The sequence below is a fragment of the Atractosteus spatula genome, chromosome 1 (assembly GCF_055471065.1).
Source record: "Atractosteus spatula isolate fAtrSpa1 chromosome 1, fAtrSpa1.hap1, whole genome shotgun sequence".
NCBI lineage: Eukaryota > Metazoa > Chordata > Actinopteri > Semionotiformes > Lepisosteidae > Atractosteus > Atractosteus spatula.
Window position 1 is genome coordinate 49,431,231 of NC_142706.1, and position 18,919 is coordinate 49,450,149.

The following is an 18,919-nucleotide window of genomic DNA, read 5'->3' on the forward strand; positions in this document are numbered from 1 at the left end:
CCAGCTTTCCACTAGAGGCCATTAAAGATAAATAGACACACTGTATGATGAAATAATTGTTTATGGGTTTAGAGGGAAAGTTCTTACATGGGTATCTAAAGGGCTTTCATGGTTTTAAGTTTTTTAGGAGTTTAGCGGCTTTACTCTTTGTAGTGTTTTATTGTATTATTTGCAAGATCTCTGCAAAATAATCTCATTGTGGGATGAGGCAAATAATTTCTTGTATTTGTATAGAACTATTAGTTCACTATAACTTTACTGAACTTTAGGAGCTACATGTATGTCTTCCACCACTGAAGTGCATCACACAGCAACCATACCCACAGAGGCAGAAGTGGGAAACTGCTTTACTAATGAATTAAGGGATACATTTGGGTAGGCCAGATTAGACACGTTTAAAGTGGAATGTACCCATGACACTGGAGTAACATCCAAGTTTAATAACACATCAGAAAAAATATGAAAAATACCAGAGAAAGATCGAAATTCTAATGTTGTAGAACTTAAATGTGCTAACATTGAGCTCCAGCAATGATCAGACCAATAAGGTTTTGTTCAGTTACTTTATTGGCACAATGTGCTCAGGTCTCAGCATTGCAGGCAATGTGCATAGCCCCAGCACATACCAGAAACACAGGCTCAAAATGTACCCACTGCTAGAACAAGCTTCTCACACACATGAAATATTGTTTTTTGTTTCTTTTGTCTTTAACATAGACTTAAGCTTTGCTTGATTGTTTGAAGCTCACATGCTGATCCAGCTCTGCTCACGTCTTTAATGATTAATGAAGCTATGTGTGTGTCCACAGAATGAAAGAGCTGCTATCACTGAGCTACATGCCCCCTTCCAGACAAGAGAGGCAGCCCGGTTCCCTGCTCCTGAGCCAGACAGAAAGTGCTAGCTGACATTGTTCTGTCTTGGCAAGTTGATGCCCAGTGTCTGCATGAGCCAGTGCCTTGAAAAGTATTTCCTCCTCTTTCACTTATCAGTGGGACTTTAATTAGATTTTCAGCTGGTTCTGTACTTCTAAACCATCAGTGCACATATAAAAAATACATACATGTGCAAAAATAAATAGTATATCTACTGATGGAAAAAAGAAATGCAACATTTTCTGGAATGAGAATACTACATAATATACCTTATGTACTTTCACAAAATGTGAGCAATGAGGTTGTGCAGCTTGTGCAGTGAAGCATTGCAACTTCCCAATCACACAAAAGCATTTTTGGTGCACTTCTACCCAAAGAGGTTCAGGAGGAACAATGCCTGATCAGGTCACCTTTAAAAAGGCCTTAATTCAAAACAGGTCACTGCAAGAAAAAGGCCACACATAGTCAATTTTCTGTGCATTCCATAATGCCTCGAATGTCACCAGAAGCAAGGGAGAGGGCCACTGGCATGCTGCAGGCAGGCATGTCATGTGCCAGCATTGCCAGACACTATGGAGTAAGAGAAGGTTTCAGCAGATCAGCAGGACAGATGACCGTCCAAAATCCGGTCGCCCTCAAGTGACCACACCAGAGCAGGACAGACACAACAGACTGTCCATCTGAGAGATCATTTCAGATCTGCCACCCGTACTGCTGCTGAAACTGCCGGCAGACACAATGCCCACATCAGTGACAGGATAGTGAGGCTCCATGTTGCTGGCCTTAGAGCAAGGTGACCTGTCAGAGGCCCTCTGCTCACTCCTCCTAGACTTCACACCCGACTGGCTTGGGCCAGACAGAGGCTGTGATGGACTCATCAGCAGTGCCATCAGGTCCTCTTCACGGATGAGTCACTCTTCAGCCTGTTCCACACAAACAGGAGGGCCAGAGTGTGGAGGAGGAGGTGTTGTGTTTCTTTTTTCCATCCATATATATTGTAGCACTGTAAGCCATTGCATTCCCCCCTGTCCTGAAGAATAAAACCACTAAAGGTGCTGGAAATATGATAATTCATGTATTAATTCGGATGTCATGGATACACAAGCCCAAGAGCTTTGGTATGTTGTATGTTGTTGTTGTTAGATTTGTGTTATTACTTTGAGTTCTACCTTGTGCCATCATTCTTCATACACTTCTGTAACATTACTGATTATTTGTGAATGGATGTTAGCCCTGGGGTGGATGGGAATTATGATTCAGATATTTTTCTTCTCCAGAGAGTAAGTGTCGGCTGTGATTCACCTGTGAACTGAGTGTCATGCCAGGACAGTTGGGAGTTCGAACCCCACGGTTGCCCGGGGAATTCTCTCAAGTGACCACATTCATCCTGGGGCCAGCAGACCACAATCGAGCCCCCATCATCCAATTAATCGCCCAGTTCCAGTCTCCTTATTTATACCCAGTTACACCACTGAAACGGCGCTCTGACATTGAGGTGCGTCTGGTAGTGCTATGCCCAGCTTCGATCTGAGAGAGCAGACAGCTCTGATCTCAAAGAGGGTTTTAACCCTAAAACCCGAAACCTGCAGCCAGAAACCTGCAACCCTGAACCCTGACAATTTCCTGAATACCGGCATCAATCCAGTTGCATCTTTCCCTACAACCGTTCACCCATCTGCATTGTTTGCCTTCATACACTTTTAATCCCACCTTCCATTACGCATCACCATCTCCTCCTCCACAATCGGCTTTCCCTGCCAGTTGACAAAGCTCTCCAAGTCACTGCAGTCGGATTCCAGCCTGTCAGTAGCCCAGGACTGCTAGCTCCAGCCAGCTGTGCTGTAACACAGAGGTCTTCAGCAACCCAGTAAAGAACAACTAATTTAACCCAGAGGTCTCCTTTATTGCTAGAACACTGTTGGTACCCATCAATATTATAGTACATAAAAAATAAGCTGATTATTCATTATTTTATTATACTGGAGTTTTATTTATGTAAAATATGTCAAAATATCAAAATAATTAGTGACCGAATAGTCACTTAAAAATTCAGTTTTTCTCATTCAACTCACTCGTTTTTAACTCATTTAATTACTTACAGTATGCAGGGTAGAAATTGAAGTTAAACCGAGAAAATATCAGAAGCCATGTAAAATAATAATAATAATGATGATGACAGTCACGTTGCAAATGAGAACATTTAAGGTGTAAAAAAGAAATTTAAAAATCTATTGTAAAAAGATTAGTGCCGTTTATGAACGTTGAAAACGACAGGCACTATGACTCTGCAGTACAGGGAGCAGGTTGGGCGACACAAAGGGAGTGGTAGCAGGGAGTCAGCCGATTTGCCCGTTGCTCCAGATCCCGTGAGATAGACAAGTGTGTTAAGGTAATCTTCGGTTGCATTTTGTTTTTTTATCCGCCGAGAAGAGTCCACTGACCTGCATACATTTCATTATTCACAAAAGATTATATTTTTCCTTTCATTTAAAAAATAGATTTAAAAGACTGGTTCTTCCGCGTGGAGACGGAAGATTTTGTATAGTTTTTCTAGCGAATAAGATTTTTCATTAATTCAGATCATTGCCCGGGTTTCGTTTCTTCAGTTCAGAGTGACTGAAAAAAGAAACAGACTGCGGTTAGAGTCAGAAGACGGACTCGTGTTGAAGGAATGGAAGAGGATGGGGATTCCGACAGTGATGATGTTATACGGGTTCCCGAGCCAAATGAAGATCTGACTAAACTTCTGAAGTATAAGGTGTACAAGCGGAGATGGTTCCTCCTGCTTGTGATCTGTATCCTCAACAGTTCTAACTCAATGGTAGGTATTGAAATTAGGTTTTTTATTGTTTTAGGATTAATAAAACTAATCTAACCAATTAATTGTTTTTATCAATAAGTGCAACCAATATCTCGTCGATTGAGAAACCTGACTCTTGTAATTGGCGTATTATGATAAATGTTTGGGATTTGGAATCAAATGATTGCTTAAAAACATAAAATAAAATGTACTACAGATTTTATTAGGTTAATTCTACTGTGTTTAGCCCAGAGATAAGACTTACAATCCGGTGTAGTATTCTGAAAAGAAGCAAAACAATTACATCAGGGTTGATCCTAAAGGATAAGAACTCAACAAATCCATTGTAGGGAATGAGTTCTGATTTCTGACTGTAAAAGTAAGGTATGTGGTTGGGCGATGAATGTAAAGCTAAAAGGGTAAGCATTCGGGTGAAGGGTTAAGTTCAGCCGCTATTTCAGTGCTCTGGAGTTTTGATGCTGACCTAATCACACATGACGCTCTCTTTAGTATTCCTGAATAGTTTTAGATTGTTTTTGTCACGTGACGTTCCTTCAAATTTTGTCAGAACTCGCGTCCTGGTATAACACAGTACCCCTGCTAATAAAAGAACAAGTCAAACCATTTTTCCCTTTACACCTGAGCCGTTGAGAGCTTTGTTTCAGGGCAGCACGGTGACATGGAGGTTATCGATCACAGTTCTTGGGTTCTAGGTTCGATTCTGACTTGTGCAATTATGACATAATTATGGTTTACAATTAAAAAAATCATCCTCTATCCAATTGACAATAAATAGGTTTTGCTGAATTGGAATGTAGTGAAGATGCAATAGTTGTAAATTGCCCTTTTAAGGTAGGCATGTCACTTTAAAATAAACTTTGTAAACATGGAACACAATTGATGAATTACCTTAGGTCAGAATTCTGCGGTCCTGGTACTTGATTGCCACAGACTTCTGGTTTTGGTTTGTACTCACCTCTAAATGGCTTAATTGGATTAATCATTTTCTTAATTAGGAGTTAACATGCTGTTAACATCTCTGCTCATTGACTAAGGCTGCTGAAAAAACTACTGGGAAGACATTGCAGTCCTTCAGATCAGCAATGCTGCAGATTCCTACCCTTTATCAGGGGTTCCCACGTTTAGGTCTTTATTCTGGCTTAACACTCACTTCCAGAAATCAAGCTTTTATTAATCAAGTAATAGTTCATTTGAGTTTGAACATGTTGGAGGTGAGGCCCCCAGTCGTGGCACAGGAGGCCCAGTGTGTCTACAGCTGGAAACCTCTGATCTACAGTGTTAGTTCTGTTAAAGATTCAGTTTAGTAAAGAGTACATATACAGCAAGTGTGTGGTTCCCCAAGAAAAGGACTGGGGATCCCTGCCCTAGAGTTCATGGAGCTGTAGCAATACTCCTTCAGATTGGCATGCTCATTTAAGAGGATCAGTGTTTCCTCTCCTTGTGTCTTTCTGCTGCACACAGTACACTAGTATTCAATTAACACTGATTGGCATGCAGCACTACTAGGATGATTTTAGAAGCTTTTTAGAGCAAAATGTGCCCTTAACATTCATGGACTTCAATCTGAAGTAAATGAAAACTTCAGGTCAGTTCCTATTGGCTAATATTTAGTGGGCAGATACAAGTCCCCACCAAAGGAGAAGCTATCAACAAAAAATAATTTATCGAAAAAGATAAATTATTAAGAATTATATGTGACTTTATCACATACATTTCCTTTGTGAAATGTACTTTTTGAAAATTGTTTGTATCTTTGCCAAATAACTGGGTTCTCAAAATTAAATCAAAGCAACTGGTTACCTCAAAGTCATTAATGTCTGCCTGATGAATTTTATGTCCTTTTCTGCTTTTTATCAGGCTGATATCTCATTCCATTATAGCTTTGTCATTTTCTTCATAAATTCATACTGTATGTCAGATTCTGGTCTCTAACCTCACCAATTTAGTATTTGGATTATTTTGATCATATAAAATTGACAGTGGTATAAAACATCATGGTTATCAAAATAAATCTATCACACTATAAATTCTGAGTATTAATTAATTGTTTTTGGCATTATATTGTAGAGTTACTGCACCTTTGTATACTCTAATCCCTGTTTTTTATGTCTTTGTTATAATAAATCCATTCATCCATCCATTTTTAATGACTTTAACGTTCCAATTAAGGGCCACAGGAGAGCTATAGCCAATACTAGCAAGCAATGGGCACAAGGTGAGATACACCATGTACAAGACTCGAGTCTGTCACAGGACAGACAGACATAATCACACCAGGGCCAGTTTTACCAGAAGCCAATTAACCTTCCAGTATGTTTCTGGACTGGGGAAGAAACCCACACAAAAACAGGGGAGATAGCACCCCAGGTCCAGAATTGAAACCAGGGTCCCAGTACTGCAAGGCAGTATTGCTAACCACTACACCACAGTGCCACTCTTATTACAATAAGTCCTTCATGGTAATTATTCCTGCCATGCGTATGCAACATGGTATACAAATTGAGGTTTGAAATTATTGATGTTCACCAAGAATGGTTTGTTTTTAAAGCATATGAAGTTGGCTGATCTAATAGAAAACCACGCCCCATGGCTTAAACAAGTAGTTACCACTGTTTGACCTTGTTGTGTAAAGACCTACCATTTGTTGCCAAAACATGCATAGTAGTCTTGTTTTATTTGAGATACGTTTCAGCCAGCTGTATGTGTGTATACAATAGTTTTTTTTTTTGTTATCTTAGAATTTCAGTGTAATTCCTTTGCCTCAGCTGCTAAGGTTGTGGCCTGTGATTAATTCCTTTATTTAAGCAGGAGTGGCTGGTAAAAGTAAATTAAGTATTTCCTGTATGTTAGTATAGTAGCCATTTTGAGAAGAGAATCTGATGAAAATGCTGTGGTTAAAGGTTATGTCAAATCAAGTGACTTTGCAGTTAGACTAGCTCAGTGGTCTACTGTAGTTAACTGAAACGTAATAAAAAAGCATTTAACTTTTCCCTGTAATACAAATCTATTTAATTTTTTACTCCTTTGTATTTCCAGAAAATTTTCATTTTCATTTTTGCAAATAAAATTGTTGTACAATTGCTTACCGAGACAATTTCTACCCTTATGTGCAGCAAGATCCTCATGCATTTTCATACATGCTGTAACAATGTTTTATTTCCACATTAGGCTGAGAAAAATAAGCAAGAAATAAAGACACCATATTTAGAAGGCGTTGTTACAGGATATATTTATCATATATGTCTGTAATCGTTGTTAATTAGTTTATGCATATCCATAAAAGTAATGATGCCGCACCCGGCCCGGGAGTGGCTCCCAGCCTGCAGTTGCCATGGGCAACGGCAGCATTCCCACAAGTGCTCACCCACCCGCCGAGCCTGCAAGAACGAGATCAGGCTGCTTGTCTGTTCGTCCGGTTGCCTTTGAATCAGGCAGCAAATCTACTAATCATCGGCTAAAGAGGCTACTAATCTACTAATCTTTGACTAAAGAGGCTACTAATCAAGCCTCTAATTATCACCCACATAAAGGCTTGATTCACAGCTTATTTGGCACTCTGTCATTGGGCTACTGACAGCCATTGGTGATCAGATCCGTTTACATCCAAATACAGATTGAGAACTCTGTCAAGAACTGTGTCAAGCACCGCTTAAGCCGCCAGTCTCCTCTGCTTGGAACCTGGGCATCTTAGCTTGCCAGCCTTAAATCCTGGGCAGCCGGACTCAGTCTATAACTGCCTGAAAACTGGGCAGCCTCGCTGGTCTGCCTGAACCACCGAGCTGCCTGGCTGTTTGGAAGACCCAGGCACATCTGCTGCTGTCAACCCCGTCTGCTTGAAACCCCAGGCAGCCTTTAACTTGACACCAGTCTGCCTGAAAAACCCCAGACAGCCCTTTCTACTCCTACACTTGTTGCATTTGACTCTCCCTGAATACCCTTGGAGATACCCAGAGCTCTTAGATCTTGACTTGCTATTCCGCACAGCACCACAGGTACTCGCGGCAAAACAAATGATGCATAAAATTATTCTCAAAGGCAACTTGCTTGTTGGCACAGGTGTTAAACTGTTGTTGAATTACGTTTCCAGAAAGCTTGTTCATGTCCAGACAGACACTTACAATAACATAGGTTTTGTCCTGAAAACTGTGGTGGTTTTAGAAACTTTGATAACAGTAAATGGATACGTAGATTATATCTTACTCTGGTATTACAGAATGTATGTGGTAAAGTGCAAAATTAGCAGTGTATTTTAAAATGTAAGTTATAAAACTGTTATAAATAAGGGGTTACAAAAAGGTGAATGGTGAAAATGGCCTTGTGGAATAATCAATAAGTAAAATGTAGGAGGCCTACATCCTGACCAAGCAAAATATTCAAATTCTATATAATATCTAACAGGCCAAAAAGATATGATAAGCTTGCCTTCTAAACCAAATAGAACATGACCTACAGTTGAATCTCTCTATATATATCTGGATGCTACAAAGTTACTGGGAACCTATCCCTAGTCTAAAAAAATGCATCCACTAACTAGAAGAGACTATTTTTAACCTAGGGATTCTTTATAAAGGAAATCAGTTTTCTTAAAACAACAGAATGCCATGATCTCTTCACAAGGTTCAAATACTTAACTTGTAGTCTTAAAAGCTGATCGGAACAAGGACATCCTTCCAGACACTGTTTCTTCTCTCTGCTCTGTCTCCTCTCTCCTCTCTTTTTATCCTCTGACTCTTAATCACTTACCAGGAACTTAATTAACCAAGGGACACCAGACAATTCCTGTCTCAATAAACTCAATAAACAGCTCACTTCCTTTCTTGATTTGAATCTCCTGAGAACTGCAAATGTTGACACTACCTAGATGTTGACCGTTGTCTCTAAATTGTCATTTATTTGTCTCTTAAAAGCCCCTCCCAACAGTATAAAGACAGTATAAACAGTATTGCTAAACGTTTGCATCATGCGGCACGCTGCTTACACTTTTATTGTGCAGGTGCAACGGAAGAGTACTTGGTATATCTAGCGTGCCCACATCACATGAAATTATGAAACACAACTAGTGCTTCTTCCTGCTCTCTGAGAAATTCTGCTTGGTGCAGAAATCAGGTGTCAGTTGTAGTTCTGCAATTCAGGTGACTGACCATACCACACAATATTAAATATGAAAAGGGAAGCAGAAGATTAGAAAGGGAAATCTGTTCAAAAATATCTTAGAAAATGTTAGCTTGCATTACTATGTAACTAAGAATACAATTTTGTTGGTGTGCTGAAATCTGTGGTGTGACAAACAAGAACTCGTATATCGCAATATTTTTGTATAAAATGCCCTTTGGAACTATTACAAAATATTCTAGAAATCTATTTGTTTGGTCCATTACTCCTTATTCAGGTTTATTTTTTCACTTAAGTGTAACTTTTTGTTATGCTTAAACTCTAATCTAATCTTTCTGACTACTTTTTAGAACCTCTCAAGAGGTAGAAATGGTTGAAGAGGCTGGGGCAGAGTTCACTCTTGTTTGCTGTAATACCTAAATCAGCCAATGTCTTTTTATATTCTATGTATGTGTTTGGGTATTACTTTAACACTTGTTATATTGATCTGTATTTCAGAAGCTGGTTGTCTTTCTGTTCTCAAATTATAGCTGTGTCTCTGTTTTCAGCTATGGTTGAGTTTTGCTCCAGTTGCTGACCAGACAGCCCAGTTTTTTCATGCCACTCTGGATCAGATTAACTGGCTGTCACTTGTTTACATGGTTGTAGCCATTCCTGTGAGCTTTGGAACAACATGGATGCTTGACACTTTAGGACTGCGAACGTCGGTGAGTTTTAGAAAATGCTATATCCGTGAGCTGTTACTGCAGTGTCTTTTTAAATTTATGATATAGAGAGTCTAACTTAATTTTGCATCATGCTCTCTGTTTACACTTTATTTGTGCAGTCTTATTGGCTGCTTTAATTATGAACAAAATTGTAAAGCATTTTATTTCCTATGAAATAATATAAAGTATTGTTGCTATATGAACGAGATCTTACTTTTTATGTTGTGCATCTATAGTGTTGTCACCACTACAGAAAGCTCATTCTAGCTTATGAGCAAAAAGGAAATGAAATTAAATGCAGTATTTCTCAATTCCTTTCTTCTATATGTTAACCAAGAAATTGCTTCTGTTCAAATCAATCATCCAAGGTAGCAAGTTCTCATCTATGATTTCTACCTCTGTTATCATTTTGCAGCAGAGCTGCACTTCAGTAGGGGAATATGTGTGTAATCATTTTTAGTAAAAAGCAGCTTAAATAGTAATTTAATACTGGGTTACGTTCGTTTTAGTTAAAATAATTGTTATTAGGTGATTGTCTCATACAGTAAATTTAAAACTTAAGGTATTGTCAGAAGGAATTTTAGGTGTTTGCTTGGTACAGAGAGTCATGTGAATGCAGGAAGTCCCAGGAGTGGTTGTTTTCTTAATTATCTATCATTTTGTGTCCTCCATCCTCTTGGGCTGCAGCTGATACTCAGCTCCTGGCTGAACATGTCCGGGAGTATCCTTCGCCTCGTCAGCATTCTGGGGCTTACCCCTAACACCCTGGGAAACTACCCCATGCTGATGGCTGGACAGACCCTGTGTGCTCTGGCTCAGCCACTGGTCATCTTCTCGCCCACCAAAATGGCAGCACTCTGGTTTCCAGAACACCAGAGAGCCACTGCCAATATGCTCGCCTCCATGTGTAAGTGACTGAGGAATGTTTTGATGCCAGGAAAGTGGCTGTGATTTCTTCTAGTCAATGCAGTCCAATTTGAAGAGTGTCTACCACTGTGAAATAAAGCATCTTTGATCCATAAACACCTGCATGGAAGTAATAAAATGGCTTATAACCTACTTCCACAAATGCTCAAAGACCAACTCAGACTTAAACTCTTTAAATTACAAATGGGAACTTTAATAAGAAGCTGCAGTTAATACATTGGCAGCCAAGAAATGGCCAAATCTAGACCACTCTATCTGTATTTCTATATTCTCTATAATATGGGACCTTGTATTTATCATCATATTGATATTAATATATTGAAATGTATATACTGATACTGTACTGTACATTTACCAAATTGCAATTTCAGCTAAGACCGCTGTGATGTCCGAGGTTTGTATTTCTGTACAGTAAAATACAGAGTAAAAACATCAGTTAAATGTATATCTAGGGTAAAATAATATGTGTGACAATATGTTAAATCATATCACATAGTTTTTTATTTTTGTTGCAGCAAACCCTTTGGGAATTCTGCTTGCAAACATCATTTCTCCTTTGATTGTTAAGGAAAAAAATGAAATTCCGTTATTGGTGAGTGCATTGTTGGGGAAAAAGCTGACACTTTCACAAAAGGAAATCAGATATTCTGGGGTAGAGATGTCATCCCTGAAAAAAGGATTATTTCTTTAACTTTTTTCCTTCTACACGAACCTGAAGCTGAACTAAGCTGAAACTAAATCTAACTTTAGAAATGACTCATATTAATGCAAAATCAATTTCTTATTCCGCAATTATATGAACCAAATCAAAATTGTATCACAATATTATTTCTATAATCTTTCTGACCAAATTGTTTCCTAAAATTAACCATTTATATTTTACTGTTAATTGTGAAAATATTTTTAATACAGTGATTTTGTGATGATTAATCTAAAATTAATTTGAAATGTTTTTTTTGGTTGTAGCTGGGAATTTATACTATTCCAGCTTCCATTGTCTGTCTCCTAGCAACACTGGGCATCCGAGACAGTGTTCCCCCGACACCTCCTTCTGCCAGTGCTGAAATATCCAGTTCGGAGCCATTTTTTGCAGGAATAAATCTGGTAAAGAGTTAAAAAATGGATGTAATCCTGAATGTCTGCTCTACTGTGATAACAGAAAGATGATGATAAAGTTTTGGTAATTTGAATTAAGTGTTTCATCCAGATCAGTTTCGGATGTCTCTAGTAGTTCTCTGAACATTCTGAGATGTTTGGGAAAGAGCTCTGTCATGTTTCTGGTTCCTGTTTTTCTCAGAAGTGTCTGTAGAAACACTTGGTGTTCATGATTCATAATCCTACTCATTAATCTCCTATTCCTTTTTTGTAAATTATTACTAATAGCAATAGCATACAGTACGTATTACTAGTATTACAAAAAACATGCAGTAATTATTACTTAGTAATGATATAAATCTAACTCATAACATCAGTTTTAAATAAGTACATTTTGGCAAACCTTTTTTTACCTCTAAAAGAAACTGGAAGAGTAACAGGTAAAAATATTTCCTAATTTTTGGAAACTAAACTTTTGATTCCAGAAGAAAGGCAGCAATATATGAAGATATGAAATTGTGTAAACTAATACAATCCCATAACCAGTTGTCTCAGCAAAACACTTCAAGCAAATTCTATTTATTTATGTTTATTTTTATCAGTGATACTGCATCATCAGATTTGATTTAAAAATTAAAATGACAAAAACACTTTCTAAGAATAAGTATTATGTGCTGATTCAAGTGATTGAGTACTCACAATACGTTACAGTGCTGTGTTTTCACAATTAACATCTTTGTTGGGGAGTGGGATATGTACAGTAGGTGATGGTGCTAATATGACTTTAAGAGCATGTACTGTAGCTTACTTAAGGTTCGGTCTTTGTTTAGACTGAAGGGAAAGTAGGAGTGAGCCAGGCTTGCACAAACAGAACTTAATGCTGAACAACATTCTTCTATCTGCTCTTTGTCTGCAGCTGCTAAAGAACAAAGCATACATGATTCTTCTGCTGTGCTTCGGCTGTGGGATTGCCATTTTCACTTGCTTTTCCACACTGCTGGAGCAGATGCTGTGCGTTAAAGGATACTCAAATGTAAGTAAATACAGGATCCAAACATCAGTATCTCAGACTTACAGTTTAAAAGTATTCTTGGTCCACTGTGAAGGAAGGCTGCAGGCACACTAATCAGAACAGACGTACCAGAATGAAAAGGCACATTTAGAGCAGAAGCCGGACCCTATAATGCAGAAATCACTTAATGAATATAACCTGTTTTTTCAGTCCACTGTTACTTTAACTAGCCAGTTGTTTTGAGATTTGGTTGGGTTTGTTCACGACTATTATATTCTTGCCTTTCTGTACAACAGCAGCCTCTGGTTTGCTTGGTGCCTGTAAACTTGCAGTATGAACAGTAAAAGGTGGCTCTGATACCTTAGCTCTGCCATCAGAGCTCACAGTGTGAAAAACAAGTGGGTGACTTGACGGTGAATGTTTCAGTGGTTGGATGTAATTTTATATTAGGAAGTGTTGTAAAAGTAGCACCAAGGTAGAAGTGAATATGTCTGACTTGCAATCAATTATTCCATAGTGAGGGTACATAAAAAGGAAGAAAATAGTCAACAATTCAAAACTGAAAAAGGAAATCATACTGATTACTGAAGAGATATAAAACACTGTTAGAAAATTCAGTACATTTATAACCTCATGATCTTCTGAGCTGTTAAGTACTGACGTGGTAAAATGCTGATACAAGAAATACGGAATGAATGACTGCCTTTATTTCATTAAACAGGAATTTGCAGGACTTTGTGGTGCCCTCTTTATTGTGTTTGGTATACTGGGAGCTTTTGTTTTTGGGATGTACGTAGACAGGACAAAGAATTTCATAGAAGTCACCAAAATCAACATGTGTCTTTCCTCACTGGCCTGCATTGTGTTTGCTGTGGTAAGTTGAGTTTGAAATGAACATATTAGTTCATTTCTTTTTATGGATTTGTATTTTAAAAAGTTGGTACCCACACATACTTGCTGTACAATATTTTAGAAATGAAAATTCTATGACACAAAATTGACAATTCTACACTCAATGAGCTTCCCTAGTCAGAGTGCAGATCTGCTCCGATTAGTCCTACTACCTGAGAATCACAAAATTAAATCCATGCTGTTCAACTTCCGAAGTTTTGCTAAAACACCCTAATGGTAGTATGGATGACTGGGTGAGGAGTATGCATTTATGGGATTTTTCCTGTTGATGTTTTCCTTGCTTTTGTTCGACCAACAGGTATCTCAGATGGAACAACAGAGCTATGCGGTGGCTGCTGTTTGCTCTCTTTTTGGCTTGTTTGGATTCTCAGTATATCCCATTGCCATGGAATTATCAGTAGAGTGTTCCTATCCCGTTGGAGAGGCAACATCTGCAGGACTCATTTTCATATCTGGGTAAAGACTGTCTCTTCCAAGATTTTAGACATTTATTCAAAGTGATAATTTAAAAGGGATAGCTTTAAGCCTATAATATTTATATGTCTTCTCTTCACAAAACAAATGAAAATTAGAATCTCATTCTGACTTATCTGTGGAGTTTACAAAGAAGTCTTTTTGCAAAAGGTTTGCCTCTCTCTGGGTCTTTAGATTGCACACATTTCTCTTTATTTCAGTGGTGGATTAAGTGGGTTTTCTTCTATGTGTAAAGCACTTTTTGAATTGTTATAATTGTCTGTGCAACTAGACCAACGCCATGTCCCAATATCTGTACTTGCGGTCTCATGTCTTTTACATGCATGTTTCTGCTCGGATCTGCAAAGGCTTAGGGTGTCACATTTTCTAAATTGTGTTTCAGTTAACCCTTTATGAACCCTTCTGATATGTCTGCATAGAAGCTGACATCGCTGAAGGGAATTACCCCAAATTCCTTGCAAAATTGTGATGTTTCATGTTCTAACCCATCAAAGCTGTGGGAAGTTGCCATGGGGAATAAAATATTCATGTGTTGATAAAACTGGACATTTTTACAGTTTTAAAACTCATAATGTTTTATGCAAAAACAAAATTTAACTAGGCTACTTTAGATTAATTTGTATTCTAGGTATGAAGTGTTGAGATAAAGTTATTATTTCGTTATTCCATTTTGAGTGATGAATATTCGTTCACCTACAGTGTACGGTGTCTACGGACAAGATGACATTGTGAGATGAAACTGTGAGCAGAGAATGAAAAATTATTTGAAAAATGGTTCGCTTGGTATGTACTTAGCCATTGGAAAAGAAGCAGTGTGAAAGCAGTAAAACAACAGGAAGCATTTTCACCGCGAGCTGTAACCAACAAGTGATGTGTCTTATTGCCCTTTTTGTAACGGTGCAACCTGAAATTTTTGCACAACTTAAGTCCACACCTGCTCTGCGTCACAGAAGTTTGGTCTTGGAGGAAGGGCTTAGAGCTTTGGTGTGGCTTTTGGGACACTGCCTCAGTCTTAACTCTTTAGTTTTGGACATTAAATTGACTCTTACGTCACAGTCTTTCAAATCAGAACTGATGTAATTAGAATAAAACAAGAGCAAAATGTTTTAATTCCTTCCTAATGCATCTCATTGCAGACAAATCCAGTCCATTGTCTTCATTATCGTGTTACAGCTGCTGACTAAGCCACTTGCAGATCTGCCTTATTCAGCCTGTGCACTAGGAGATAATTCTGCCTTGAGCTGGAAAGGTAAAATGCACAGTCTTAGACCTTTGTCAAATTAAAATATCAGAAACCTTCTGGCTGATCTTTTTTATCATCATTACAGTTAGAGCTGACCTGATGGTGCAGATAAACCTTTGAGAAAATGCTTTTAGCACCTAAAAGTGCAGCATGATACTGCAACATTCAAATATCGAAACAAGATGATGTACGGTAAGAAAAACTGTGGAAATGCATGATGTTTCAGAGAACAATATGGAGAATAAGGAGCTAGTCAAAAAGATGTAATTAAAGTGTCTCAAAAACCCCAGAATTGAATTTTGGGAATCCAAAGGTTCCAAAGCACTTGATTGTCATGTGTATAGTGGGCTGCATACTAACATTTTTAAATCTCAGTTCAAAAAACAAGAAAGAGGAACAGCTGTTGCAGAACTGACTCTTTCCACAGTGGTTTTAAATAAAACAGATGTGATTTTAAATAGCCTAAGGTCTTAACATTCTGCAGTTTTTTTACGGGTCTTCAAGGAGTAATGCACACGTTGCCACTTAGTGTTTCTCATTCTCTTGCAGTGCCAGCTCTGGTGATGGCAGCTTTATGCTGTGTAGGAACCTGCTATTTTGTCATCTTCTTCCACACAGAATACAAAAGGCTCAAAGCAGAAGAAGCAGTGTTTGAAGGGAATAGCAATGAGCTGAAGGATGAAGCTGTTAATGAAGGAGAGTCAGGAGTGATTTCTACAGACAACCAGACTCCAAGACTTTAGCAAAGAATTCTTCTTCCAAATCTATTGTGTCATTACAGAAATCTGATATAGGAAAATAGTACATTTGTTTATATATTTTCTTTTATCTAAAAGGTGTAGTGCTGTGTGGCATAACTTCTAAAATGCATACAATTTTGTTTGTATTTCTTCCTAAATTTGTAACATACTGTACGTGTTGGTAACTGTAAACCTGCATGTGGTGTTACGTGGGGGCGTGTTCAATGTGGAGGTGGAGCTCTGGGTGGCAGCTGTGCTTTAACTAAGGACGAGCCACAGCTGTCGGGGCCCTTTAAGACACACTGAGCACTTCCCCAGAGGGACGAGCAACCCCCGCAAGGGGAGAACGCCAGGGATAGGTCTGCAGGGGATTGTGATGAGAGTGTTGAGGCCGTCGTTCTCCCACCGGGGCAGATTGCGTTTTTCCTCCCTTTTCCCGCCATGTATCTCCACTGGGGCGAGTTGAGTTCCTTTTGTTTTTGACCTCGCCCTCCCTTTCTTCTAGTCTGGACCCCACCAAATAGGGATGGTCCAGACTAGATCCCACTGTTCCAAGAAGTTCTTTTTCCCCCAGGCTGGACCCCGCTAGATAGGGACAGTCCAGCCTGGACACCGCTGTTCAAAGCGGTGCATTTGTCTTTTTTCCTTTTTGTTTTCTTTTCGGTTTTCAGTAACCTCAAACTGGTGCCTCCACCCCCTCAGATGGGACGTTGACTTTTACTGGTGTTCGCCACAGCTCCTCCCGAATAACATTGTTACACTGCAATAATAATTATATTATCCATCTTTAAGTGAATTTGCAGTAATGTATGTGCAAACAACTGGTTAAAATGTTGGAAGTAACAAACTATGTACAAATGTATTTGAAGCAGTGATTGTATTGATTTCTTAAAATATTTTAGGCATGGTGGTTTATTAGGAAACACTATACTGCCCTACTGAGCATCTTGTTTCCATCTTGCATGGGTTTTCAAAGGTAAAGGAGCTGTGAAGAAAATATAGCAGCCTAACTTTTCCTCCTCTAAAAGAGTTTTATAGTTATTTGAGGGCATGTGTTTCCTCAATCAACACAAGGAGCTTTATCTTTCAGATGGAAGGCTTCTCAGAATAGATTAATGTTTCCTTCAAGTCCTGCATAACAAAAGTTTTAAATCTAAACATCTGTCTCCATCTTAATTGAGTTCTGAATTCATTAATTTCATATTACTTCTGAAAAGTAAAACACCGTAGTGTAACAACGTAGCCTTTGTAAACAGTTCAGTTTGCATTAGCCAAACCTGATGAATCAACTGTAGTTTCATTATTGGTTCAGTTCTAATACATAGATTTTAAGGAATCTGACATGATAAGGTACAGTCTCAAAAATGTCGGTGAAAGGTTACCTTCAGGTTACCGTGATCTTTGCTTCCCAAACTCTGGAGTTCAAACAATTACAAATCAAAGCTGTATTTTTTGTAACTTTTATTACTAATGTTTAATACATTTTATACTTTTTGAAAAACTACCAGCTTGTGTTATATTATGTGAAAGTACTGTATACTAAAGGACCATGTTCTACTGCTAAAATAATCTCTAATCCATGTTAGAAGCACCTGACTGGAAGACTCTTGGCAGCCATTGTGTCAGAAACTCCACTACACAACAGATCAGAACGGGAAGTGAGAAATTGTTTTACTAATTGAATTAAGGGGGAATATCAGGAAAAGCAGATTCTACAAACCCAGAGTGGTGTTAAGAAAAAAAAAACAATTTTAAAAAAATGCAATGGAATCCTTTTATGACAAGGTAGTCAGGACCTTGGTCTAATATCTTATACTAAGGACAGGCAACACCTTCTATGGCATTCTCTGTAACCATACTAGGTCATTGATTTAGAAATTGTGGTTCAGAGGGAACAGTGCCATCTACTGCTCCACCAACGCTACTTACAGCAAGAGCCTGAATTTCCTTGGAGATAATAATAATAATAATAATAATTGCTTACACTTATATAGCGCTTTTCTGGACACTCCACTCAAAGCACTTTACAGGTAATGGGGACTCCCCTCCACCACCACCAATGTGCAGCATCCACCACACATCAGCTATCAGCATGGAGGAGAGCAGAGTAATGAAGCCAATTCATAGATGGGGATTATTAGGAGGCCATGATTGGTAAAGGGCACTGGGAATTTTTGCCAGGATGCCAGGGTTACACCCCTACTCTTTACGAGAAACACCCTGGGATTTTTAATGACCACAGAGAGTCAGGACCTCGGTTTTACATCTCATCCGAAGGACAGCGCCTGTTTACAGCATAGTGTCTCCGTCACTATACTTGGGCATTAGGACCCACATGGACCACAGTGTGAGTGCCCCCTGCTGACCCCAGTAACACCTCTTCCAGCAGCAACCTTAGTTTTTCCCAGGAGGTCTCCCATCCAGGTACTGACCAGGCTCACACCTGTTTAGCTTCAGTGGGTTGCCAGTTGTGAGTTGCAGAGTGATATGGCTTCATAATGATGAAACATTTTGTAATACAGTATTTCCTTCGTATTAAACGTAACAAAATACAAGCACAAAAACAAGTCCCTCACCCCATTAAAACTTAACTATTCCATCCCCTCCCCCTTAGCTAGAGTGACTAAATAACAACAGCAGTCCCTAGCAATAGGGATCTGACTGCACTAGCAGCATCACTCAAAGTGCCCACAATACCCCTAAGAGCACCATATAAATGACATTACTCAATATACTAATGACTCAATGATAACAGAGGAAAGAGGACAGAGGCTCTCAACTCAGTGCCATCATCCTTTTACTTTCAGTCAGACCAGTTAATCATATCTTTGTCTGCTAATGCAAAAGGCCAATATAAAGAATTATTATGTAGCAAGAGTACCACATGAGAACAGGCAATAATCCTTTATTAGAACAATAGACATAGAGGAAGAGACTTGCTTCCAGAACTTAAAACACGTCTGGACACGACACTCCCAAAACACGTGGAAAAGATCAGGTTAA

At 38.7% G+C, this 18,919-nt stretch overlaps 1 protein-coding gene across 5 annotated transcripts; it reads left to right on the top strand.

The window, feature by feature from the left end:
* Positions 1–3,224: 3,224 nt before the first annotated feature.
* slc49a3 (solute carrier family 49 member 3) lies at positions 3,225–17,417 on the top strand. Of its 5 annotated transcripts, XR_016091292.1 has the most exons (11): positions 3,244–3,694; positions 9,355–9,513; positions 10,201–10,420; positions 10,956–11,032; positions 11,407–11,544; positions 12,452–12,568; positions 13,269–13,421; positions 13,758–13,915; positions 15,070–15,182; positions 15,262–15,368; positions 15,726–17,417. XR_016091292.1 is itself a non-coding variant. In XM_088919801.1 (10 exons), the coding sequence occupies exons 2-10, from the start codon at positions 9,484–9,486 to the stop codon at positions 15,917–15,919; spliced, it is 1,200 nt and encodes a 399-aa protein (XP_088775927.1). In that variant the 5' UTR covers positions 3,225–3,694; positions 9,455–9,483; the 3' UTR covers positions 15,920–17,417. The 5 variants fall into 5 exon arrangements, 4 of the variants coding, with proteins under 4 accessions (XP_088775927.1, XP_088775924.1, XP_088775925.1 ...); XM_088919801.1 differs by lacking the exon at positions 15,262–15,368 and having other exon boundaries at positions 3,225–3,694; positions 9,455–9,513; XM_088919798.1 differs by lacking the exon at positions 15,262–15,368.
* The last annotated feature ends 1,502 nt before the right edge of the window (positions 17,418–18,919 follow it).

Excerpts from the sequence above, each read along its gene's own strand:
- slc49a3 (XM_088919798.1), top strand. The coding sequence starts at position 3,545 with ATGGAAGAGGATGGGGATTCCGACAGTGATGATGTTATACGGGTTCCC. Across the intron at positions 3,695-9,354 it reads TCAACAGTTCTAACTCAATG|CTATGGTTGAGTTTTGCTCC; the intron begins GTAGGTATTGAA and ends CTCTGTTTTCAG. Across the intron at positions 11,545-12,451 it reads TTTTTGCAGGAATAAATCTG|CTGCTAAAGAACAAAGCATA; the intron begins GTAAAGAGTTAA and ends CTTTGTCTGCAG.